The sequence below is a fragment of the Perognathus longimembris genome, chromosome 2 (genome assembly GCF_023159225.1).
Source record: "Perognathus longimembris pacificus isolate PPM17 chromosome 2, ASM2315922v1, whole genome shotgun sequence".
NCBI classification, from domain to species: domain Eukaryota; kingdom Metazoa; phylum Chordata; class Mammalia; order Rodentia; family Heteromyidae; genus Perognathus; species Perognathus longimembris.
Window position 1 is genome coordinate 43,838,637 of NC_063162.1, and position 26,038 is coordinate 43,864,674.

The 26,038-nt window shown below is 43.3% G+C and overlaps 1 protein-coding gene across 1 annotated transcript in view; it reads left to right on the forward strand.

Annotated features, from left to right (window-relative positions):
• The window catches only part of Mypn (myopalladin), a 76,837-nt gene that overhangs the window by 49,498 nt on the left and 1,301 nt on the right, over nucleotides 1-26,038 (forward strand). Inside the window, exons 8-19 of the mRNA XM_048338881.1 lie at nucleotides 806-829; nucleotides 3,687-3,803; nucleotides 5,458-5,830; nucleotides 6,583-7,158; nucleotides 8,170-8,308; nucleotides 11,840-12,061; nucleotides 14,598-14,747; nucleotides 16,332-16,414; nucleotides 17,669-17,795; nucleotides 19,078-19,285; nucleotides 20,733-20,898; nucleotides 23,749-23,882. Coding sequence (XP_048194838.1) covers nucleotides 806-829; nucleotides 3,687-3,803; nucleotides 5,458-5,830; nucleotides 6,583-7,158; nucleotides 8,170-8,308; nucleotides 11,840-12,061; nucleotides 14,598-14,747; nucleotides 16,332-16,414; nucleotides 17,669-17,795; nucleotides 19,078-19,285; nucleotides 20,733-20,898; nucleotides 23,749-23,882 — 2,319 coding nt within the window. The remainder of the gene's footprint in view (nucleotides 1-805; nucleotides 830-3,686; nucleotides 3,804-5,457; nucleotides 5,831-6,582; nucleotides 7,159-8,169; nucleotides 8,309-11,839; nucleotides 12,062-14,597; nucleotides 14,748-16,331; nucleotides 16,415-17,668; nucleotides 17,796-19,077; nucleotides 19,286-20,732; nucleotides 20,899-23,748; nucleotides 23,883-26,038) is intronic.

A 26,038-nucleotide genomic window follows, 5' to 3' on the forward strand; every position in this document is an offset into this window, starting at 1 on the left:
GGTGCTGTCCTTGAGCTCTTTCTCTCAAGGCTAGCACTCTACCACTTTGAACCACAATGCTGATTTTGTGATGGTTCATTGGAGATAAGAGTGTCACAGATTTTCCTGTCCAGGCTGGCTTTGAGCTGCAGTCCTCAGATCTCAGCCTCCTGAGTAGCTAGGATTACAGGCATGAGCCACCAGCATCTGGTTTTTATACTCATTCTTTCAGGTAGGACTGAATGATTACCAGTAAGAGAAAGTGGTTTCTGAATTCCAGCTAACTCATGGACCCCGGTGTGCAGCAACAACATTTTACTGCATGTGGGGGGTGGGAGCAGTATGGGGTTTGAACTTAGGACCTTGTCCTTGCTAAGTAGGTACTCTGCCACTTGAATTATACTCCCAGTCCTTTTTGTTTAAGTTATTTTTCAGGTAAGACCTCATGTGTTGTTGTTTCTTTTCCTGAGAATGACCTGGACAATGATCTTCTCTTTTTATGCTTCTTGCATAGCTGGGATGATAGGTGTGCTGGGATGACTAGAGTCTTGTGAACTTTTTGCCTAGGCTGATTTTGAACCCTGATCTTCTTGATCTCAAGGAACCAGGATTAAAAACATGAGCCACCCTCTCTAGTTTAATTGCATTCTTGATGCCCTTCTGTGCCTTTCTTGAGCTCATTGGTGTTTAGATCATGTTGACAGATTAACTTTATCACATCACCCCTAATTATGGAAATTGGCCATGAGCAGGGCTGCGACATTCTATAGGAAACTTCTCAGGCAAATAAATACTCAGAATCTTGTTGTTGTTTTTTTCCTTTTAGAACCTCGATCCATGGCAGAGCCAGGTAAAGATTATCTCAATTTTAATTTATTAACATGTTCTAAGTGATCCTGTGTGTATGTAAGAAAACATATTGAAATTATACTAGCATCAAGAAAGAGCTAAAATAAAGTTTTAGAAAAAAAATTCAAATGAGCTGTAAATATTATTGTAGGTCAAAAAGAAGGTGGGAACCTGGGCAGACCTGATATGAACAATGAATTCTTGATTATTGAGGTGTGTCTCACAGAAATACTTTCCCTCTGTCCTGGCTTTCCCTTTATGCCTTCCCCAGTGGGCAGAGTCATTTCCACAAGGCCAATTTATTTGCAATTGCAGGTCCAAAGGTCCTATGTGTCTCAATTTTATTTATTTATTTATTTATTTTATTATTATTTTTTTTTTTTTGCCCATCCTGGGGCTTGGACTCAGGGCCTGAGCACTGTCCCTGGCTTCTTTTTGCTCAAGGCTAGCACTCTACCACTTGAGCCACAACATCACTTCTGGCTTTTTCTATATATGTGGTGCTGAGGAATTGAACCCAGGGCTTCATGTATACGAGGCAAAGCATTCTACCACTAGGCCATATTCCCAGTCATGTATCTCAAATTTTGCAGGTTGGACTTTGATATTTGCAGAGATTTGGTTAAATGTCTATACAATTCTTAGGTTTATTACTGTATTTGTTATTTATTTTGAAGATGCTGCCATAGATAGAAAGGAGAGTACATGCAGTTCCCACAACTCAGAATTACAAGTCTCTAAAGACAAGCAGCATATAAATGTCTGCATGTCTTCTCTATGACTACTCTGAAAAGCCTGGGTGTTGTGGGGCTGGGGATATGGCCTAGTGGCAAGAGTGCTTGCCTCGTATACATGAGGCCCTGGGTTCGATTCCCCAGCACCACATATACAGAAAATGGCCAGAAGTGGCGCTGTGCCTCAAGTGGCAGAGTGCTAGCCTTGAGCAAGAAGAAGCCAGGGACAGTGCTCAAGCCCTGAGTCCAAGCCCCAGGACTGGCCAAAAAAAAAAAAAAAAGCCTGGGTGAGGACAATGGTTTGAAGTTTTTGTTACTAGAATTCCATTTTCTAAGCTTGGCATTGGTGACTTACCTTTGTAATCCTAGCTACTCAAGTGGCTGAGATATGAGGATCACGGTTCAAAACCAGCCCAGACAACAAAGTCCATGAGATTCTTATCTCCCATTAACTACCAAAAAAGCCAGGAGTGGAGGTGTTGCTCAAGTGATAGAGTGCCAGCCTTGAGCCAAAAAAAACTCAGAGACAGTGCCTAAGCCCTGAGTATAAGGCCCAGGACTGGCATATACACACAAAATACACTCTTCTAACAACTGGATAGAAAAGCATTTGTGTTGCATAGCTCTACTCTGGACCTTTGTGCATAAGTGAAGATAGAAGTAGTCTCATTCTCGCAAGGAATACAGTAATCAGTGCTCTCTAGCATGGCCCTCCACAGTTCTTCTACAGGAAGTCTAGTTACATTAGCTGACCTATGATGAAGCACTGAGACAGGCTTTTCCTACTAGAACAGTGTTTTTATAACTTGGTTTTTAATTTCAGGGCTACTAGTAATAACTGGAGATTTGTGCTGCTTTCTTGCCTCCTCCTCTTCATTAGTTGTTAAGGAATGTATAGCTCGAATAAAGTAAGGCCATAAATACACTGTTTTCTCTGGAAATCATCTCTATAGACATTCACAGAGGTTCCTATTATGAAGAAATCCATAAGAATCATCGTAGAGTGATGAAGGTGGAAACCATGTTACTACTTTCACCCAGAATCTCCATTAACTCCATTAGCTAATTACTGTTACTGAGGCAAAATATTAATTGCCAATTATTATTTTTCCAATTCAAAATGGGGGCCTTGGTTTAAAACTATCTCTTTGTGGGGCTGGGAATATGGCCTAGTGGCAAGAGTGCTTGCCTCGTATACATGAAGCCCTGGGTGCAATTCCCCAGCACCACATATATAGAAAATGGCCAGAAGTGGCACTGTGGCTCAATTGGCAAAGGGCTAGGCTTGAGCAAAAAGAAGCCAGGCACAGGACTGGCAAATAAATAAATTAATTAAATAAAAATATCTCTTTGTGAATTTTCTCAAGGGAAATAATGAGAAACCTAGCACTAAAGGCCTTGAGTTCAAATCCCAGTACCACCAAAAAATACTGTCCTGTGGAAACGAGAGACCTGGATTTAGAAAATGTCTTATTTTATTTCATACACATACCTCCTTTTCCTTTGACCTCTACTTTGTTTTCATGAGTTTTTTTAGAATGATTATTTAGAATCATTATCAGATAGCAGTAAATTGTTAGTTCTATGTTTGTTGTCTAGACTGATAACATAAAAATAAGAGATAAAGTCAGCTGCTGGTGGCTCACGCCTGTCATCCTAGCTACTCAGAGGCTGAAATTTGTGGATTACAGTTCAAAGCCAGCCTGGGCAAGAAAGTCCATGAGACACTTACCTCTAATTAACCACCAAAAAACTGGAGGTGGTGCTGTAACACAAAGTGATAGAGCACTAGGCTTGAACAAAAGAGTTCAGGAACAGCACCCAGGCTCCAAGTTCAAGCCCCACACTAACAAAAAAGAATATTGGTATATGTAACATTTTTATAAAATCCCCTGTCATTATTCAGTCTGTCTTCATGGTATTGTTGATTCTATACCCTTTGACTCTTTTAGCCTGCTGACTAGTCAATTGGATCAAAGAGTTGTTTGAACCAATTGTTTTCCAAGAACTGATAAAGTTAACTTCTTACATTGACTTTGATAGAATCATTATCAGATAGCAATAAATTCCATTGCTCCATTCTCACGATTAAGTCAGTAGCCATTCTGTTTTCCTGGCATCTAGAGGAGATCTGTACTTTGGTCATTGCTGAGGTGTTTGCAGAAGATTCTGGGTGTTTCACATGTACAGCAAGCAACAAATACGGCACCGTGTCGAGCATCGCACAGCTGGATGTGAGAGGTGAGGCCTCCTTCCGTGTTAAAACCGTTTGGACCCTTTCAGCATCCAGTTTGTATTGTCCTTTCTTACTGCTTCACAAATGAACCAAAAAAGATTGGAATTATTTAATTGTTATTATAAAGGTGATGGACAGAGAGTCATAATTAATAAGAACAGGTAAATGAGTACATATCTTCCTGGACAATGTCACCCCTTCCCTCATTTTCTCCCAGTTTTTCCCTCCCATCTCTCACCTACTGTATAATTCATTTTCAACAAAAAATTGGGATTATTAGGAAATAGGATGTTATGTTGCAAATACAAAGCACGATGCTACAATGTGCAGCTTAAAATTTCTTACTGTACTTAGGTCCATAACCACTTCAGTTACCTTTTTACTTTCTTTTTTGAAAAAATCATTAAATTGTTGTACAACGAGGTTTCAAAGTCAGAAATCAGGTTATGTGTATAAATGCGTCTTGATCCATCCTTCTCCCTCATTTTTTCCATCCCATCCCTATCCTCAAGCAACAGTTTTTACATAGTGTGCATTGAATATAATGACTGTGTTTCCCACCTTACCTCCCTCCTTTCATGTGCCCCTTCTGTTGCCTTCCACCCCACCCCCACCCCTGAAAAACCATGTTTCAGCTTCCTGGTATTCATTCTACTTTCTAAGGACACACCTCCTGGCAGGACTGAGGTTTGAATTCAGGGACTTGTTGCTAGGCAAGCATTCTACCACTTGAGCCGTTCTTACAGCTTTTGGCTTTTAGTTTTTGGGTTTAGTTATTTTTAGACAGGGTCATGCACTTTTGCCCAGGCCAGCCTTGGATTATGATCCAACTTCCTCTGCTTCTCTAGTACCTGGTATTACAGGTGTTTACCATCACATGCCGTTTATTTTTTGTTTGTTTTGGGTATTTATTTATTTATTTATTTATGTTGGCCAGTCCTGGGCCCTGAACTCAGGGCCTTAGCACTGTCCCTGGTTTCTTTCTGCTCAAGGCTAGCACTCTGCCACTTGAGCCACAGTGCTACTTCTAGCCACTTTCTATATATGTGATGCTGAGGAATCTAACTCAGGGCTTTGTGTATACAAAGCGAGCACTCTTGCCACTAGGCCATATTCCCAACCCTGTTTTGGGTTTTTAAATTTTTCTTTTTGGAAAAATGAGGGTGGAGGTAACAAGTTGAACAAGAAATGTACTCACTGCCTTACATATGAAACTGTAACCCCTCTGTATATCACTTTGACAATAAGTAAGTACATTTTTTAAAATTTCTTTTTGGTGGTTAGGGGACTTGAATTCAGGGCCTGAACACTGTCCCTGGCTTCTTTTTGCTCAAGGCTAGCACTCTGCCACTTGAGCCACAGCGCCATTTCCGGCTTTTTCTGTTTATATGGTGCTGAGGAATCGAACCCAGGGTTTCATGTATATGAGGCAAGCACTTTACCACAGGCCATATTCCCAGCCCTTTTTTTTTTCTTTTTTGAGAAAGATTGTCTATAATATTTTTGCCCAGATTGGTTCTTGAATCGTGGTCCTTCCATCTCTGCCTTCCTCATAGCTGGGATTATAGACATGCACCATCATGCTCAGCTCTCTGGCCCTATATAAAGTTTTAAAATTCTTTCTGAAAGAGAATTTAGATCTTGTTCTTGCTTTTTCAGGAAATGAAGACCTAAGTAACAATGGGGCTCTTCACTCAGCCAACTCCACCACCAACCTGGCTGCTATTGAGCAACAGCCATCCCCGCCCAACCCAGAGCCTCCTTCTGTGGAACAACCCCCCAGACCCAAACTTGAAGGCGTCTTGGTGAACCATAATGAGCCCCGGTCCAGCTCAAGGATTGGGCTCCGTGTGCACTTCAATCTGCCTGAAGATGACAAAGAAAGTGAAGCATCCTCAGGGGGAGGCGTGGCTACAGCCAACCTGAGCAGGCCTGACTCTTTCCCAGAAAGGCTCAATGGGCAAGCAACAAAAATCTCAGAGCCTTCCTCACCAATCAAAGAGCCCCCGCCCATTCTGGCCAAACCCAAACTGTAAGTAAAAATTAAAATGAGTAATCAACAGAGGCTGTAAGCCCCACCCTCTCTTTGTTTTGTGTGTGTGTGTTTGTGTGTGTATGTGTGTGTGTGTGTGTCTGTGTCTGTGTCTGTGTGTCTTTAATGCTGGTCCTAGATCTTAAATTCAGGTTCTTGTTTAGCTTTTTCTACTCAAGGCTTGTGCTCTACTACTTGAGCTATAGCTCCACCTCTGGCTTTTTGATGATTAATTGAAGAGTCTTATGGCTTTTCTGCCTGGGCTGGCCTCAAAACCCAATCCTCAGATCTTAGCCTCCTGGGTAGTAAGCCACCAGCTCCTGTACTTACTGCTATTTTACTTATGAGGGAATCAGGGACAGAAAAGCCTCTACATTACTCAATACCACACAGAGAATGAATGATTGAACCAGGATGAGGACCTAAGTCTTGTCTATCTGCAGAGCCTATGTGTTAAAAGTGGCAAAATGGGAAAAATCTCAGCCTCCTGAGTAGCCAGAATTACAGACATGAGCTACCAGTGTCTGTCTACGAAAAGGGAAATACTTTAACAAAAGGGGAGAGAGTTGATAAATCTATAGGAAGAAAGCCTGGGTCTAAATCTAATTTCAGAGATTCTCTGGTCATAGGAAGCAAGCATGACCAGCTGTCATTTTGGTTTGATGTTGGGGGGAGGAAGGGGTGTGAGGCAAGATCTCCCTGTGTCACCCAGGCTGACCTGAAATTAAACCCAAATCTTGTTTTGTGTGCAGTGACTCCAGTCAATTACAGCAGCTTCACAACCAAGTCTTGCTGGAACAGCAGCAACTGCAAAACCCATGTCCTGCATCGCCCAAAGAGTTTCCCTTCCAGGGGAGCGTGCTGAACTCCACGGCCGCCTCCAGCAAGCAGGCCAAGGCCCCTGCCGCACAGACTTTCAGCTTGGCCCGGCCCAGGCACTTCTTTCCCTCGGCCAGCGCCACCACGACTCCTGGGTCCCCATCCAGCTCTCCGGTGTTCACCCTGACCAGCGCTCCTCAAACAGTTCAGAGGACAGTGTGCAAAGAAAGCCCCTTAGCGCCCAACCCTTCCGTGCAAACAAAATCTCCAGGTGGAGGTTCCATCCAAAACCAGCCACTTGGTCCAGGCCCAGCAGAGCCAGCACCGCCATCGCTCTCGTTTTCCATCCCCAGCGCAAACCAGTTTCAGCCCCAGTGTGTGTCCCCAACACCTGTTTCTCCTACCGGCCGGATTCAGAACCCAGTGGCTTTCCTCAGTTCCGTGCTACCTTCTCTCCCAGCCATCCCACCCACCAATGCTATGGGACTGCCTAAAAGTGCGCCATCTGTGTAAGTGTTCAGATCTCACATAGGAGCTGCGGGTTGCCAGGGGCATTGGCATAGAATAGCTTGGTCTGGGACACAACTCCTGCTAAATGGATTCTTAGAAAATTCTATTTCTGAGGCACCAAATGGTTGTTGAACACCTTAGAACAAAGGGCATGATCAACTTTTATTTTTTATTTTTTGCCAGTCCTAGGGCTTGAACTCAGGGCCTGGGCACTGTCCACTGTCCCTGAGCTGCTTTTGCTCAAGGCTGCACTCTGCCACTTGAGCCACAGCACCAATTCTAGCCTTTTCTGTTTATGTGTTACTGAAGAATCGAACTCAGGGTTTCATTCATACTAGGCAAACACTCTACCACTAAGCCACATTCCCAGTCCTTAAATATTTTCAAATAATTTTAATTAAAGACTTCTGCAAGTTGGGTACTTGTGTTTTACATCTGTAATTCTAGCTTCTCAGGGGGCTAAGACCTGAGGATCATGGTTTGAAGCCAGCCCAGGCAGGAAAGTCCATGAGCCTCTTATTTCCTTAACCACCACAAAAATAGAGCTGTGGTTCAAGCTGGTAGAGTGCTACCCTTAAGCGAAAAAAGCCTAGGAACAGAGTTCAGGCCCTGAGTTCAAACTTCAGTAATGGCGGGGCTGGGGATGTGGCCTAGTGGCAAGAGTGCTTGCCTCGCATACATGAGGCCCTGGGTTCAATTCCTCAGCACCACATATATACAGAAAACGGCCAGAAGTGGCGCTGTGGCTCAAGTGGCAGAGTGCTAGCCTTGAGCAAAAAGAAGCCAGGGACAGTGCTTAGGCCCTGAGTCCAAGCCCCAGGACTGGCCAAAAAAAAAAAAAAACCTTCAGTAATGGCACACACACACACACACACACACACAGAGGCAAATTCAAGGCTTAATCCTATAAGTGAGTATTGAACTGTGAATTTAAGCACTCTAATTTTTCTAAGCTTTAATATTCTAATTCGTATTTTTCCTGGGTGTGTGGGGTGTGATTTATTTTCCAGGCCATCCCAGGGACTAATGAAGAAGAATACCAAGTCTCCTCTACCAGTGAGTGATGACTACATTCGTGAAACTAAGAATGCAGTGATTCTAGACTTGGGGAAGAAAATGAGTTTCAATGATGTCAGATCAAACCAGCAGGTAAGATGATGCAATTTTACTGGAAGGTGTGTGTGTGTGTGTGTGTGTGTGTGTGTGTGTGTGTGTGTGTGTCTATGCACTGGAGCTTCAAGTCAGCTTTCTGGGCTCAAGCTTTCTGGGCTGGCACTCTACCACTTGAGTCATGCCTCCAGCCTGGCTATTTTTTCTAGTTATTGTACCTAGGCTGGCTTTAAAATGATACTCATACAAAATATGATTTCAGTGTCCTGAATAGCTAAATAGTGGGAGTTACAGGTACAAGTCACCAGCATCCAGTATAAAGAATATAATTTTGATTAATTCAGGCCATGAATACTTACCTCATCAGATGTCAGTGAGATTAATGCTACAACTTGGCTGGTGGAAACTCATCCATGTGGATCTGCAACTGTTGATTACCCCAACAATTAATTCAGTTTAAGTGTGTTTACCTAGAATAGAGAATACAGCTGTCTCTCCTTGTCTGCACTGGGCCCCCCAGTAGGCACTCCAGGACAGTGGGTATTCCTGAACCCCATATAGTCTATCTTTTCCCTATACGTACATATCCATGATTAAGTTTAATTTTAAGATACTAAGTGTAGTTGGATACTGGTGGATCACAGAGGCTGATATTTGAGGATCTTGGTTCAAAGCCTGTGTGAGTAGAAAAATCAGTGAAACATTTAACTCCAATTAGCCACCGAAAAGCCAGAAGTAGAGGTATGGTTCAATTAGCACAACACTAGCCTTGAGCAAAAAATAGCCATGTGAGGGTGTGAGGGCTGGGGTTCAAGCTCCAATACCAACACACACACACACACACACACACACACACACAAACACACAATGATACCACCTGTAATTCTGGCATAAGGGAGGCAGAGGCAAAAGAATCATGAGTTCAAGTCCAGCCTGGTCTACATAGTGAGACTTCATCTCAAAAAATAGTTTTACTAGGCACTCACGCACAGTGAGACCAAGGAAGGATATTCTTAGAGAACATAAAGGCACAATGCCTATATGCCTCTAACCATACAAAGTAATATTTATCAAAATGAACTCCAGGAAATAGAAACAAGAGTTTTTCCTTTGTTGCTGGTTTTGTTTTATTTTCTTTTTTTCTTGTTTGTTTATTTGTCTTTGGAAGGGTGGGGGCACAGAAATGGAGGGACAAAGGGTGAACAAATGCAGCAGTGGTACTTACTAGACATGATGTTGAAAATAAACTATATAACTTGTGGGTGGGGAAGGGAGGGAAAAATTGGAAGAAAGCAAGGAAAGAGGTGATGTTATCCAAAAAATGTATTCTTTACCTGATTTGTGTAACTGTAACAATAAAAATTAAATTAATTAATTAAAGTTTAGCCAGGTACCAATGGTTATATTTGTAATCCTAGCTACTCGGGAGGCTGAGATCTGAGGACTGCAATTCAAAGCAAGTCCAAGTAGGAAAGTCCATGAGACTTTTGTCTACAGTAACCACCATAAAGCAAGACATGGAGCTGTGGCTCACATAGTTGAGCACTAGCCTTGAGCAAAAAAGCTCAGGGATAGCACCCAGGCCTGAGTTCAAGCTCCAGTTCTGGCACACACACACACACACACACACACACAAAATAAATAAATAAAAGTTTAATTTTAAAAGTAGGTACTCGGGGCTGGGAGTGTGGCTTAGTAGTAGAGTGCTTGCCTGGTGTCCATGAAGCCCTGGGTTCAATTCCTCAACATCATATAAACAGAGAAAGCCCAAAGTGGCACTGTGGCCCAAGTGATAGAGTGCTAGCCTTGAGCAAAAGGAAGCCAGGAACAGGGCTGAGGCCCTGAGTTCAAGCTCCAGGACTGGCAAAAAAAAAAAAAGTAAGTACTGTAAGAAATTACAATAACTAATACTAGCACTATGTAGAGAATTTGAGTATGGAGTTGCTGCAGATGAAGTGGCCTGGGCACACTGCTTTGGAAAGGTGACAGTTAAGCTTGACAGACAGGATATGGCAGGGAGAGCGAGTGAAAGGAATCCAGGATAATCCTAGATTTAGGGTTTAATTTGGTGCACTTAAAGTGTGTCCCCAGGATCTGTGCCAGACTGCAAGCTGTCACCTTGAGATAAGTATAGAAATGGAGAGTAACCATTAAGGCACTTTCCAGGCTAGTTGACAGGAAAATCCTATACCTACAAATTAAATAATTCGGCCTGCTTTTTAACTTTTATTTTTTAATTATTCCTTTTTATTGTGTTTTCCAAAAGTTACAGATTAGGAATTTTTAAGAATGTGGTTTCACCATAGACACTAAGAGGAATTCTGCTTTCCCCCTAACCAACTAAATGAATGGTTCTACTGCTTCATGAGATGAGGCCTGGCAGACAAGAAGCACCTCTGAGGACAGATGTCAAGTGCACATTATTAGGACCATGCTAAGTGCTCAGGGTCCAACAAGCACTATCATTGGGTATGACTCTGGAATTTAGGGACAGCCAAGCTTGGAGAGATGGACTTGGAAGGTCTCAGCACAAGAAAGATGTCTGAAGCTGTCCGATTTGATGGGATTCCCAAGAACAGAGTGCTACGAGCCAGTAGAGGAGAGTGATAAGATGTTACTAGAGAAAGAGAAGGAGGGGCTGGGAATGTGGCTTAGCAGTAGAGTGCTTTCCTAGCATGCATGAAGCTCTGGGTTCGATTCCTCAGCACCACATAAACAGAAAAAAAAAGGGGGGGGGAGTTGGCAAAGTAGCTCTAGTATTAGAGCACCTGCCTAGCAAGTTCAAGGCCCTGAGTTCAACCCCACTGACCCCCAGTATAAGAGAGAAAGAAAGAACTGGTACAATGAGATTTTGTTTTATTTTACTTTTTGTGCCGGTACTGGGGCTTTAACTCAGGACCTAGGTACTCTTCCTTAGCATTTTTAGTCTAGGCTGGGTCTCTACCACTTGAGCCACAGTTCTGCTTTTGCTTTCTTGGTGGTTAATTGAAGATAAGAGTCTTGTGGACTTTTCTTCCTGGGTTGGCTTCAAACTTGGATTCTCAGACCTTAGCCTCCTGAGTAGCTAGGATGATAGTCATGAGCCAATGGGGCCTGGCTAGGAAGGAGAATGAAAGAGATTTTCCTCAAGTATCAAAATGTCTAGTACAGACAGGAAGTTGGAGATACAGTCTTGCATCTGGGTGAAGGGCAAAACAGCTTTACCACAATAACCCTCTGCTCTAGGCAAGCAGTTCTCCGTATGCAAATGAACACTATAGTCATTACAGAAATAATATTCCATCTTTATTCTGTTCCCTACAGAATACTATTAGGACTCTATGCTCAGAGCGAGGAATCAGGAGTCACTAAGGCAGTTTGGGATTAGAGTGGAAAAACACTCACATTTCTTCTTCTAGTGTTCCAGGGTGAGCAAGTAGAAATGGAATGTGCCTGGTTTACTGAGATTTCATGGTGTAAATCTAACATATGAATCTTTTTAAATTGCCCCATTAATGTCAATGACATTAATGGCCACATTTTTCCTTACCATAGAAATAACAGTTTAAAACATATTTATCATGTTGGTAGGAGTACAAAATTTCAAGCTTTGAACAAAGGCTGATGAATGAGATCGAGTTTCGCTTGGAACGTACGCCTGTGGATGAGTCAGATGACGAAATCCAGCACGATGAGATCCCCACCGGCAAGTGCATTGCTCCCATCTTTGATAAAAGGCTCAAGCACTTCCGGGTTACAGAAAGCTCCCCAGTCACCTTCACCTGCAAAATTGTTGGGATTCCAGTTCCAAAGGTAAGAGAAGATAACCAGGCAAACAACAGCACAGTACTTCAAGGAAGTCTCATGTGGGTTGGAGATGTAGCTCAGTCTCAGTGGTAGAGCAGTTGCTTTGCATGCACGAAGGCCCTGGATCCAGTCCCCATTGCTGGGAAACAAAAAAAAAAACCTTCTACACTGCTCTAGTGAAGTATCCACAGAGAGAAGGCAAGCCAGTACCACCCCCCAAAAATAAAAGAAAGAAAGAAACAGAAAGAAAACTAGATAATTTGACTAAAAAAGAAAACATCAAGTATCAAGAACAGGAGCATGGGGCTGGGAATATGGCCTAGTAGCAAGAGTGCTTGCCTCGTATACATGAAGCCCTGGGTTCAATTCCCCAGCACCACATATACAGAAAATGGCCAGAAGTGGTATGTGGCTCAAGTGGCAGAGTGTTAGCCTTGAGCAAAAAGAAGCCAGGCCGTGAGTCCAAGGCCCAGGACTGGCAAAAAAATAAATAAATAAATAAATAAAAGAATAGCATCATTCTAGGGGGTTTAACCCAGGGCCTTGCACATGCTAAGCAGGCACTCTACTTTAGTTACAGCCATCCCCCCCCCCAATACTTCCATTCGAATGTTAATGGAAGTTTAAAATAAATTTCTTAGTCACAATACTTTATTTGGGGGCTATTGATTATCTTAGCCATCAAGCTCGTCAAATTGATACTTTCCATCTCATTTAGTCTCTACTAACTATCTCTAGGGTGCCTGTTGTTGCCCAGAGTGAGCTATATTTGTATCATGACTCTTAGATTGGTAAATGCTGAAAATGTCATATCATTATCACTGGCTGCTGAAAAATCGTATGAGTCACCAGATTTTCTAGCAGTCAGATGAGAGATTTGCAGCTGGCATGCTGTTTGAGAGGATCTCTCCAGCCTCCTTTTGCAAAAATGAACAAGATGTTATCCTGTATGGTTACCTAACCAGGAAAATAGAGGGAGGAAGAGCCCATAACCAGTACTTTATTCCCCTGTCTTTAAGTGATTCCCTTGATACATGTAGAACTTGCCATAAAACATAGGTATTTAGATTCTGGCTAGATGGTACATAGGCTTAGCAAATGAATCCCACCTAGCCTTGTTCTACCATTCTCTTTCTAGCAAAGCAAACTACCCCAGGGACTAAGAATTATGCTTTAGCTAAATAACTAATGTGATGGGAAAATATCCAGCCTTCTGGTTTTCATTAATTTGCCTCTGAGAACATATTTGGTCCTTAGGGTATCACTTAAACTAATAATAGTGAAACACATACACACACATACACACACACACACACACACACACACACACACACACACACAGTGATGCCAGGTACCAGTGGCTCACACCTGTAATCCTAGCTACTCAGGAAGCTGAGATATGAGGATCACAGATGAAAGCCAACCCAGGCAGGAAAGTCCACGAGACTCTTATCTCCAACTAACCAACAGAAAACTAGAAGTGGTGCTGTGGCTCAAAGTGGTAGAGGGGTAGCTAGCCTTCAGTGTAAAAGCTCAAGGACAGTGCCTAGGTCCTGAGTTCAAGCCCTATGACCAACAAAAAAGTTAGAAGCTTTATCTTAATCCTAAATTATATTAATTTTTTTATGTAGAAGTCCTGGGGCGGCTTGAACTCAGGGCCTGAGTGCTGTCCTTGAGCTTTTTTGTTGAAGGCTAGCACTGTACCACTTGAGCCAAAGCTCCACTTTCAACTTTTTTTTTTTTTGGTAGTTAATTGGAGATCAGATTCTCACAGACTTTCTTACCTGAGCTGGTTTTGAACCAGTATCCTTAGATTTTAGCCTCCTGGGTAATTAGAATTATAAGTCTGAGCCACTAGGTTTTGTGCTGCTACTGAAACTTGAACAGAAAAAGTAGGTACTGTCCTTTAGCTTTTTCACTCAAGCCTAATGCTCTACCACTTGAACCACCACTCCATTTCTGGCTTTTTGGTGGTTAGTTTAATTGGAACTAAGAATCTCATCAACTTTACTGCCTAGGCTGGCTTTGAACTGTGATCCTGAGATCTCATCCTCTTGAGTATCTAGGATTCTATGTGTGAGCCCCTGGCTACTAGGCTGAATTTTTTTTTTTTTTTTTTTTTTTGCCAGTCCTGGGGCTTGGACTCTGGGCCTGAGCACTGTCCCTGGCATTTTGCTCAAGGCTAGCACTATGCCACTTGAGCCACAGCGCCACTTCTGGTCATTTTCTATATATGTGGTGCTGGGGAATTGAACCCAGGGCTTCATGTATCAGAGGCAAGCACTCTTGCCACTAGGCCATATTCCCAGCCCACCTAGGCTGAATTTTTTACTTACAAATGTTACTTAGTAACAGATAGAGGAATGTATTATACCTTCATTTTGAAAGTGTTTTGACTTCTTCCCAAGTGTTTTGCAAAGGATGCCTGTCTTAGAGAGATGGTAATTTGCCGACCTCAGCCGATTCCCTGCTTCTTTAGGCTCTAAGGATGTGTGGAACAGGACTTCCCTATTATCCATTCCTGGATTCTCTTTATTTTCAGGTTTACTGGTTCAAAGATGGGAAGCAGATTTCTAAGAGAAACGAACACTGCAAAATGCAGCGCGAAGGAGATGGGACATGTTCTCTGCACATTGAATCCACCACCAATGATGACGATGGCAACTACACCATCATGGCAGCCAACCCCCAGGTGGAGACACGGGGTCCCCCACCCTGAGGAAGGAGCAGTTGATGTGGTTATGAATGAGACTTTGAGAAGTGCTAGTTACTAAGGGGTTGCTGAGGAAAATTAATGAGCATTGTGACTGCGTGTAACTCAAGCATAGATCACAATTTAAGACCCGTTTGCCACTAAAGGTCACTCAACATTTCATCCTTTGCAGATAACCTTGGTCTCTCTTGACTATGTGTGTTTCTTCCAGACCTGTTGGGCTAAATCTTGTGTTTACCCATTCCTTGATTTTCATGAAGAGAGATCATTCTACCAAAGAATGATTTGTTACTTTTGTTCTTTAAATATTAGATAAATTACTCCAAAGACTTTAAATGGTCCTGGAACTCATTGTATCCTTTCTTTCTTTTTTTCTTTCCTTTTTTACTTTTATTTTTCAGAGCTGAGGACTGAACTCTTCCACTGTGCTAAATCCTCAATCCTTAGTTGTTATTTCTTGATAAATATTGGAAAGCTATCACTGTCATTTTATTTTGTTTTGTTTTGTTGGCCAGTCCTGGGCCTTGGACTCAGGGCCTGAGTACTGTCCCTGGCTTCCTTTTGCTCAAGGCTAGCACTCTGCCACTTGAGCCACAGCGCCACTTCTGGCCGTTTTCTGTATATGTGGTGCTGGGGAATCGAACCCAGGGCCTCATGTATACAAGGCAAGCTCTCTTGCCACTAGGCCATATCCCCAGCCCCTATCACTGTCATTTTGAATGAAGCCAAGTCTTAAGATTCCCATAAAAGATAAGGCAGGGCTGGGAATGTGTAGTAGTGGTAGCATGCTTGCCTGGCATGCACTGGGTTCAATTCCTTGGTACACATAAACAGAAAAAGCAGGAAGTGGTGTTATGGCTCAAGTGGTAGAGTGCTAGCCTTAACAAAAGAAGCTCAAGGACAGGGCCCAGGCTCTGAGTTCAAAGCCCAGGATTGGAATTTTAAAAAAAAAAAAAAAAAACAGAAAAAAAGCCAGGAGTGGAGCTGTGGCTCAAGTGGTAGAGCATTAGCCTTAAACAACAAAGTTTGAGGACAGTGTCCAGGCCCTGAATTCAAGCCCTAGGACTAGCACCAAAAAAAGAAAGATAAAGAAGAGAGAGAGAACATAAACAAGCCAGGTTCCAGTGGCTCACACCTGTAATCCCAGCTACTCAGGAGCCTGAGATCTAACAATCATTATTCAAAGCCAGCCCTGGCAGAAAAGTCTGTGAGAATCTTATCTCCCAGTTAACCACCAGAAACCTAGAAGTGGTGCTGTGGCTCAAGTGGCAGAGTGCTAGCCTTGCGCAAAAAGAAGCCAGGGACAGTGCTCAAGCCCAGAGTCCAAGCCCCAGGACTGGCAAAAAAAAAAAAAAAAAAAAGTCATCACAATATTCTCTTTTAAAAAATCTCTCCCCTTAGAATAGTAGCAAGGATTTAAGTAGTTATATTATTTTCATTCCTCAGGAAAAAAAAAAGTGTGACAGAAAAAAACACATTATCATGTTACAACACACAAAAAAAATATCAATTTAAAAAATTGTGGATTTCTTCCTGTAAGCTTGTGTGTTTTCTGTTTCTCAGGGAAGAATCAGCTGTTCTGGCCACCTGATGGTGCAGAGTTTGCCCATTCGCAGCCGACTAACACCTGCTGGTCAGTCTCACAGGTAAAAACAGAGGACTCGCCCTTCCCCGAGCCCTTCCCTGTGCCAGCCTACTAAGATGAGTGAAGTTCCTGGGTCTACCAATTATCCCTCACAGTACTGTAGCCCCTACTGGGCTCCAGCATCCAGTGGGAGCTTGTCTGAAAGACTGATTCCCAAGCCCCATACTGAAGCTCCTCAGAGTGTGTTTTAACAAACTCCTCGGCCACCCCCCCTGCCCCCACCACTCCCACCCCAGGCAGTTCACCAGTATATTCAAGTATGAGAAGAACTGGTCTTTGGCACAATTTCACTGGTTCCCAATAGTAACTATTGGTAGGACCGGTGCCTATAATATAGAAATCAGATACCCTTAGATTAAATTACTGGCTTTTCTATAACAAAGCAGAAACCTGTCATGATTACACGTTTCTGGATTGAATATTTTTGTTGTCTCCACTTTAACAACTGCTTTGCTTCCTCTCTGATTTCTCTGCCCTCTGAGAAGAACGAGCCTGGCTTTCCCTCTAAGTCTGATGGTGCCACAGAGTCTTAGCAAAGAATTCTATAGTTGCTGACAAGGATGAATTAAATGTGACTTACCAAAGGAACAAAAATAGTTATCCATGTTTCAGATACTGTGTTTCAGTACTATTGCAACAATTATTCCTCCCCCTCCTCCTTCCCCTCCTTTTGCTCCTCCTTCTCTTCCTCTTGCTCCTTCTCTTTGTCCTCCTCTTCCTCTTTGTTTGTTTGTTTTTTTAAGCAGCTGTTGCTGTTAGTGTTATCCAGTTTAAGCTCCTGGTGATCTCTAATAGTCCAGCCATAATTTAGAGCCAGGTTAAACTTTATTATCCAAAGACACAAAAATTGCAGCTGCCTCATTCTGGGGAACAAACAGGGCTTCTCTTTTGGCTGTCAGTGGAGGCTCAGCTTGAATGCTGATTTATTTATTTACATGACTTTTGAACAACTGGTCAAGCCCACAGAGCAAGGGTCTGCTGAGCCACTTAAACCAAATGACTTCAGAGAGAAAGAAGCTAAGGCCTATTTGATTACAGATCTCCCAGATAATCCTACAGTATATGAAATACTTACCATTTGTTATTTTACACCAAGCCCCATACCAGTTATTATTGTTATTATTATTAAAGTTTTTATTCACACATCTCCCTCCAAAAATAACAGAAAATGTTCTCCCTACAGCCTGCTAATTGCCTGTGGTTTTAAGTTTGAAAATCGGTTTTTATATTTGACACTTCAACATACTGATTACAGGGGAAGGTCTCGAGTGCAAGAAAGAGACAAAGAGCCCCTACAAGAACGCTTCTTCCGACCACATTTCCTGCAGGCTCCTGGAGACATGGTAGCTCATGAAGGGTGCCTCTGTCGCCTGGACTGTAAGGTAGACTCTCAGCGCCGGGCCTTACTGGCAGACCTGTTCAGAGTTTGAGATTGGTTGTTTTTGCATTTATTTTTGTTAGAATCTGTCTTGTGGGTTTTGTTGTTGTTTTCTCCCTCAGAGGAGAAGGTCATGGAGAAGGAAGATAAATCGTTTTTGTTTTTTTTTCCCTCAATAGACTCAAACATTTCATACTAGACAAAATTATTTCATAATTTTTTAAAAAATCATTCTATCTTACTAAATATTACATGGGCATTGCATCAAGCTAGCCTTTTGTTTTCAGAAGATAAAGAAGTGATATGATTGCCATAGGGTGCCTGGAAAACTTTGATTACTATGCACATATCACAAGTGTGTTATTTGTGTCCTTTAAGTGATCATTGTGAGCTATAGCCTTTGGGGGGGGAAATATATATATATATATATATATATATATATACATATATATATATATATATATATATATATGCCTGAAAAGATGTCTGTGAGGCAGCTGTGGTGAGCAAAATATGGTTCCTTGTGTAACCCACCACCATCACCTTTAGCAATTCCGCGTTTCAATTTTCTAGCCATAGCTAGGCCTCAGTTGAGCAGGATATATATGCACTACTGTGTCTTCTCCATATGACAAGAAACTGAATTGACCTGCCGACCCCAACTATGCTGAACAGCATAGCAACCTTAACTGCGAATGAGTAAGCATTGGGCCCACTTCTAAAGGCAGCTCTTGTTCTCCATTGGCTGCCTAAATAGTCAGATTAATTGCCCCCCCCCCCTCTATAGACTATTGCCTACCAATGCCTGGGTTCCATTCTCAGAGATTCTGATTTCATCTTTGTAACCCAGCATTGAGATAAATATTCCCCATGGGATTATAAAATGCAGTACAATTTGAGAGCCCTTAACTAATATCTGAGCTTTCTCTTATCTAACTCTTGCTTGCTAGGAATGTTAGCCATGTATCAGCTCTGATATTGATGCTACCAGGCCTAGTTTAGCTATTTAGTTTCATTGATCTTTTTTTCTTTTTTTTTTAATCTTTAGAATACAACCACATGGTTTATTCAAGATCTGAAAAGGGGTCAGAACACCAGAGTTTACATGCAAGGAGCCATTCATTCAACCCCTCTCTCTTCCCAGGGCTCCTGCAGAGAGCGTCTCACTACACTAGGTTTTCTCACACTATATATTTGGTGCCAAATAGGGATGAAGAACTCAGCCACCAAATAAATCTGCCTGTCATCAGTCTGTCGTTTGCTTCAGCTGTCTTGTTGTTTATTAGGTGAGCGGCCTACCGCCCCCAGAGCTGACATGGCTGCTCAATGGCCAACCTGTGCTACCAGATGCCACACATAAGATGCTGGTCAGGGAGACGGGAGTCCATTCTCTGCTCATTGACCCACTCACCCAACGTGATGCAGGGACCTATACATGCTTGGCTACCAACAAAACTGGGCAGAATTCCTTTAGTCTGGAGCTCTCTGTAGTAGGTAAGTTTTACTGCTGGGATGCCCCCTACCCCCACCTCACCCCCCACCCCAAGCGTAACTTCTTTCCAAGCTTTTGCACAAATATAGACACACAATCTGTGGCAAAATGCCTGGGTCCTTGTCAGAATGGGTCAAATTCTTGTAAGGACAGGCTTTTGCCTTTTTTCAGGCAATGTTACAGAAACATTGACTTTAACTCTGGAGCCATGATCGAGGAGGGTAAAAGAGGCTAAAAGAAAAGCTTCCTGAGGAAGCATGATTTTGTGGGATTTTTAAAAAATAGTATGATTCTGTCAGTGTGAGGTTTATTTTCAACATTAAAAAATGCATGGGGACATTAATATTATTTTCTGTGAAATAAACCCATCCAAAAACAAAAAAGAAAGATGAATTTTAGTATAGTGAGTATATTGTCTCTCATAAGTCAGACCAGCAACTTAAAAAAAAAAAAACTCCTTTAATTTTGCCATTCCTAAGCAGTCACATCTCCTGTGTATACCCCTATAGTTGTCTCACTTGGGATGTGCAGACGTAGCTGGCCCATTTCTTTTTTTTAACCTTTTATAGAACTTCCTCAAGGCAGTGAGCCTCATTAAGAGGCAGAAAGAGGGGCTGGGAAGGTGGCTTTATTGGGAAAGTGCTTGCCTAGCATGCATGAAGCCCTGGGTTTGATTCCTTAGTACCACATAAACAGAAAAAGCCAGAAGTGGCACTGTGGCTCAAGTGGTAGAGTGCTAGCCTTGAGCAAAAGAAGCTCAGGGACGTGCCCAGGCTTTGAGTTTAAGACCCAGGACTGACAAAATAAATAAATAAAGGCAGAAAGAGGTGAAGTAGATGGCAGCCTACTCTACTAAATTTCAGAACACAATAAGTTGGATGTGTGAACCCAAGCTCACTTGCCCACCTGCCTCGCCTTCCTCTTCCTTCCTTCCTTTTTTTTTTTTTTTTTTTTTGCCAGTCCTGGGGCTTGGACTCAGGGGCTGAGCACTGTCCCTGGCTTCTTTTTGCTCAAGGCTAGCACTCTGCCACTTGAGCCACAGCACCACTTCTGGCCATTTTCTATATATGTGGTGCTGAGGAATCAAACCCAGGGCTTCATGTATACAAGGCGAGCACTCTTGCCACTAGGCCATATTCCCAGCCCCCTTCCTCTCTTTTTCTCTCTTCTTTCTTTCTCTATTTCCTTCTTTCTGTGTGTGTTCTGGGCTTTGAACTCAAGGTCTCACTCTCTCACATTTTTGGCTTTTTCCACTCAAGACTGGCATTCTACCAGTGTGTGGCATTCTTGAGTCAAACATCCAGTTTTAGCTTTTTGGTGGACTTTTCTGCATGGGCTGGCTTTGAACCAAGATCTTCAGATCTCAGCCTCCCAAGTAGCTAAGGTTACAGGCATGAGCCATCCAGTAAGCCAGTTGCTTTTCAAATAAAATCTTTTTTTCTTATTCAGCCAAAGAAGTGAAGAAAGCCCCTGTGATCCTGGAGAAACTGCAGAACAGCGGCGTTCCTGAGGGCCACCCCGTGAGGCTGGAGTGCCGCGTGATTGGCATGCCCCCACCGGTCTTCTACTGGAAGAAAGACAACGAGACCATCCCTTTCACCAGAGAGAGGATCAGGTACAGCAGCCACCACCCCCACGAGGACAGCCATGTTTGGTGGAGTTTGTTAAGGAGCCCAAATAAGTCCTGCACTTTTGATTCTCTCCTTTAGCATAATGCTCTGAAGTTTCATTCATGTTATTGTGCATACCAAGAATTTATTCCTGGTGGTGTGGTGTGGAGCATGCCTGTATTCGCAACACTCAGGAATCAGAGACAGGAGGATCATGAATGCAAAGCCTCTAGTTCCAGTTTTTGCCACCGTTCATGATAAGAGTCTCCCAAACTTGTTTGCCTGGGCTTCTTCAGATCTCAGCCTCCTGTGTAGCCAAGATTATACACATGAGCAAGCAAAGCTGGGTGCCCGTGGTATAATGCTAGCTGAAATTAGAGGCATGGATCAAGTGGTAGAGTGCCAGCTGTGAGAGAAAAAGCTAACTGAGCATGCAAGGCCCTGAATTCATGTGCATGCGCATGCGCGCACACATACCCACACTCCCCCACACCCCCACACCCCCACACTCCAGACCAGTAAGACAGTTTTACTCTTGTTCCACCCATCAGCAATGTTTTCTTTTTGGGGGGCAAGGGAGGGTGTTGGCTGTGAGGCTTGAACTCAGGGCCTGGGTTCTGTCCCTGAGACTCTTCATGCTCAAGCTTGGCCCTCTACCAATTGAGCCACAGTGCCACTTCTGGCACTTCTGGTCATTTATTGAAGATAAAGAGTCTCGCAGACTTTTCTGCCTGAGCTGGCTTCAAACTGTGATCTACAGATCTCAGCCTCCTGAGTAGCTAGGATTACAGGCATGAGCCACAGGCACCCAACTTTAGGTTTTCTTTAAAAAACAGCCATTAGGGGCTGGGGATATAGCCTAGTGGCAAGAGTGCCTGCCTCGGATACACAAGGCCCTAGGTTCGATTCCCCAGCACCACATATACAGAAAACGGCCAGAAGTGGCGCTGTGGCTCAAGTGGCAGAGTGCTAGCCTTGAGCGGGAAGAAGCCAGGGACAGTGCTCAGGCCCTGAGTCCAAGGCCCAGGACTGGCCAAAAAAAAAAAAAAAGAAAAAAAAAAAACAGCCATTAGGGCCTGGGAATGTAGCTTAGTGGTAGATTGCTTGCCTAGCATGCATGAAGCTCTGGATTCGATTCCTCAGTACCATATAAACAGAAAAAGCCAGAAGAAGTGCTGTGGCTCAAGTAGTAGAAGTGCTAACCTTGTGCAAAAGAAGCTCAGGGACAGTGCCGGGGCCCTGAGTTCAAGCCCTAGGACTTGCAAAAACAAAAACAACAATAACAACAAAAGAACCATTAGTAGCAGTGGCTCACTCCTATAATCCTAGATACTCAAGAGGCTAAGATCTGAGGATCACAGTTCAAAGCCAACCCAGGCAAGAAAGTCCTTGAGATTCTTATCTCCAATTAACCACCAAAAAACCAGAAGTAGAGCTGTATCTCAAAGTGGTAGGACACTAGCCCTGAGCCAAAGCTCAGAGACAGCACCCAGGCCCTGAGTTCAAGCTCCAGGACCATCATAAAATAATAATAATAATAATGCAAACTCTTAATATTACCTCCTGTTTTAGATAGATAGATAGATAGATAGATAGATAGATAGATAGATAGATAGATAGATAGATAGATTCCAGTCACCTGAAAAAACAGTGCCTGCTCTCTCTCATGTTCATGGGAGCTTTTCTCTATCTTCTAGTCCCCCACATGCTTCTCCACCCCCAGCCACAATGACTCTCCCTCTTCTTCCCCCTCCTTCCTGCCCCCCTCCCCACTCTTACCATCGGGCCCATGCACTGCCTCTACTACCACCTTGAATAGCTTCATCCCCAACCTCAACCTGTTATGTTCGTTTTATTGACTTTTTTTTTTTTTTTTTTTTTTGCCAGTCCTGGTCCTTGGACTGAGGGCCTGGCTTCTTTTTGCTCATGGCTAGCACTCTACCACTTGAGCCACAGCACCACTTCTGGCTTTTTCTATATATGTGGTGCTGAGGAATTGAACCCAGGGCTTCATATATACAAGGCAAGCACTCTACCATTAGGCCACATTCCCAGACCGTTTTATTGACTTTTATGGGTGTTTTTGTTTTTAAGATTGAGTCTCACTATGGTTTCCAGGCTAGCCTCAAAGTTACAATTCTCTTGCTTTCATTGACCTTCCTTGTGCATACAGCACCACATTCGGCCTCTTCCTTCCTTCTTTCCTTTTTTTTTCTTTGCCAGTCCTGGGCCTTGGACTCAGGTCCTTGAGCACTGTCCCTGACTTCTTTTTGCTCAAGGCTAACACTCTGCCACTTGAGCCACAGCGCCACTTCTGGCCGTTTTCTATATATGTGGTGCTGGGGAATTGAACTGAGGGCTTCATGTATAGGAGGCAAGCACTCTTGCCACTAGTCCATATTCCCAGCATTCTTCCTTCCTTCCTTCCTCCCTTCCTTCCTTCCTTCCTGCCTGCCTGCCTGCCTTCCTCCCTCCCTCCCTCCCTCCCTCCCTCCCTTCCTCCTTCCCTCCCTCCCTCCCTTCCTTTCTTCCTTTCTCTCCTCCCCCTCCCTTCTTCCCTTCTGTCTCTCTCTTCACCTCCTCCCTCCCCCCTCCCTGCTCTCTGTTTCCCTCACCCTCTCTTTCTTTGTGTTGGGGATGTAACCCGTGTCTTTGTACATGCTTGGCAAGTACTCTACCTCTTATCCACACCCCTGCCCTTGTGACATCTTTTTACCTTCACATTGGCCTTGTGTTTGCCTTGCACTGAGTTCCCCTTTTTTCCCTTTAGTGAGAAAAAGCTCTAAGCGTTTCCCTAAGCCCCAGAGATGCTTCTATCCCTAAATAAAAGATGGCATATTCTCTCCTTTCTCCAGTATGCACCAAGACACAACAGGGTATGTCTGCCTCCTCATTCAGCCAGCCAAGAAATCAGATGCTGGATGGTATACATTGTCAGCCAAGAACGACGCTGGCATTGTGTCCTGCACTGCCAGGCTGGATATATATGGTAAGGGTAATAATGTCCTTAGTTGAACATCTGGGTTTGATAACTAGTTTTAAAATCACTCCTAAAGGGTAAATGTAGCATCCTTTTAATAAGTAAATGAGATAGATCACACTATATTTTAGTACTAACGGGCCAGATTTGGAGGGGAAAACTGAGATTGGGAGACTAGGGTTCAAAGCCAACTGGAATGGAAAAGTTCACCAGACCCCTCCTCAACCAAGAGAGGAGCCCAGTGGGACCCATCTGCTATGATGAGAAAGTTAACACAGGTTGATTGTCTGAGCAGGAGGCTAGACCCTATCTCAAAAATGACCAGCAGCTGGGCACTAGTGGCTCACATCTGTAATTCTAGCTACTCAAGAGACTGAGATCTGAAGATCGCAGTTCAAAGCCTATGAGACTTTTATCTCAAAGTAACGACCAGAAAACCAGAAGTGGTGCTGTGATTCATTGTGGTAGAGCACTAGCCTTGAGTAAAAATGCTCAGGGACAGCACCAAGACCCTGAGTTCAAGCCCTGTGACCAACAACAACAAACCCAGCAACCTGAACTAACCTGTCAGAGAGAGCATTTGTGGACAGCCCTCAGGGGAAAAAACGTTTGCAAGGCTCCATCTTATCCAATGGCTGGGTACAGTAGTGTTCATCTACCATCCCAGCTATGGGGGAAGCACAGTGGCTAGACACAGTGGCCTGCTGCTTGTTGCCCACTGGAACTCTCCACTTCTGGGATTTCTCAAAGACTTTTTTCCAGAAACCATTCATATATTTACTCATTCAACTAACATGGATTGTTCAAATCCCCAATCAGACTTCCCTATTAATAGAGCTTAATATGACAACAATAATAATACTGTCAGGTGACATTTTAAAAATAATGTGATTAACACTTGGATCCTCCCTGGTCCATAAGATCACAGTAATTATCACTATCTTCATTTAAATAATGAAGAAACCAAGACTTATTCAGAGAGGTTAGTGACTACAGCTAGGAAGCAGGAGTAACACTCTTTTGAGCCATATTAAGATTTTTGTGTCTCAGCCTTTTGAGTTGATTACAAGTATGTGCCACAGTGCCCAGCTAAGAGATGCCTGTTTGTGGAATGGTAATCAGTTCCAGCCTAGTTTTGTGGTTTCTCAAATTTGATTTTCTCAATTCATTCAGAGGAACTTAGACTCTGAAACACTGATTAAAGATAATAAAATTAACCAAAGGTCAGTCTAGAAATCAGCATGATAAGTGAAGGGCCTAGCTCTCCAGCCCCCAGAACTCCCATAATGCAGCACCCTACCCTTTCTCCACATCACGATCTCCAGAAACCGAATCTGGAGATGGCTTGGGAATTTCTGAATGAACAGATGGCAGTGCAGTGTTGGGTGGGCGTCTCACTCAGGTCATGTTTGAGCCTCAGGATGATGTCTGCCAAATGGTTCCTTGTATGAAGAGTGCTTGGTGAACATGGGAACTCTGAAGTTCCCCTTTAGCCTGTAACTACAGCTGATTGCTGAGGTGCCTAACCTCTTACTCAGACTGCCTTCTTGTTCTAACTTATTTCACCTTGATTGTGGGTGCGTAGGTAGACAATAGCTGCATAACAAAGTTAGAAGGAGAGAAAGTCACTTCTCAGAGGGTTGAGCCCATCTTTCTGTTTCCATCCCACCTTCTGTAGTCCTCTGTCCATAGTCACTCGAAGATGCCATGCTGTGCGAAAAAGAGGAAATAATTTTGAGAAATCACCCTACTCTCCCACTGTTCCTTCTTATAGGAATTGTATTCTCAATAAGTTAGGATCACAGAGTATAGAATTGGAGCTTCATTGTGTGTTTTTTGTTGTTGTTGTTTTGTTTTGTTTCTGAGATGTGGACTTGAACTCAGCACCTTCTGGTTTCACTCACTGGCTGTTGCTCTATCTGAGCCCCGTCTCTAACCCCTGGAACTGGAGCTTATGAGATCACCAATCCAGTTTCCCTGTTCTTGGGAAGGGAAGATTTATCCCACTCTTTTGCAAATGAGGTATTTCCAATGCTTTACCAAGCTGGGCACCAGTAACACATGCTTGTGATCCTAGCTGCTCAGGAGGCTGAGATTCAAGGATCCCAGTTCAAAACCAGCCCAGGCAGAAATATCCATGAGATTTTTATACCCAGTCAACCAGC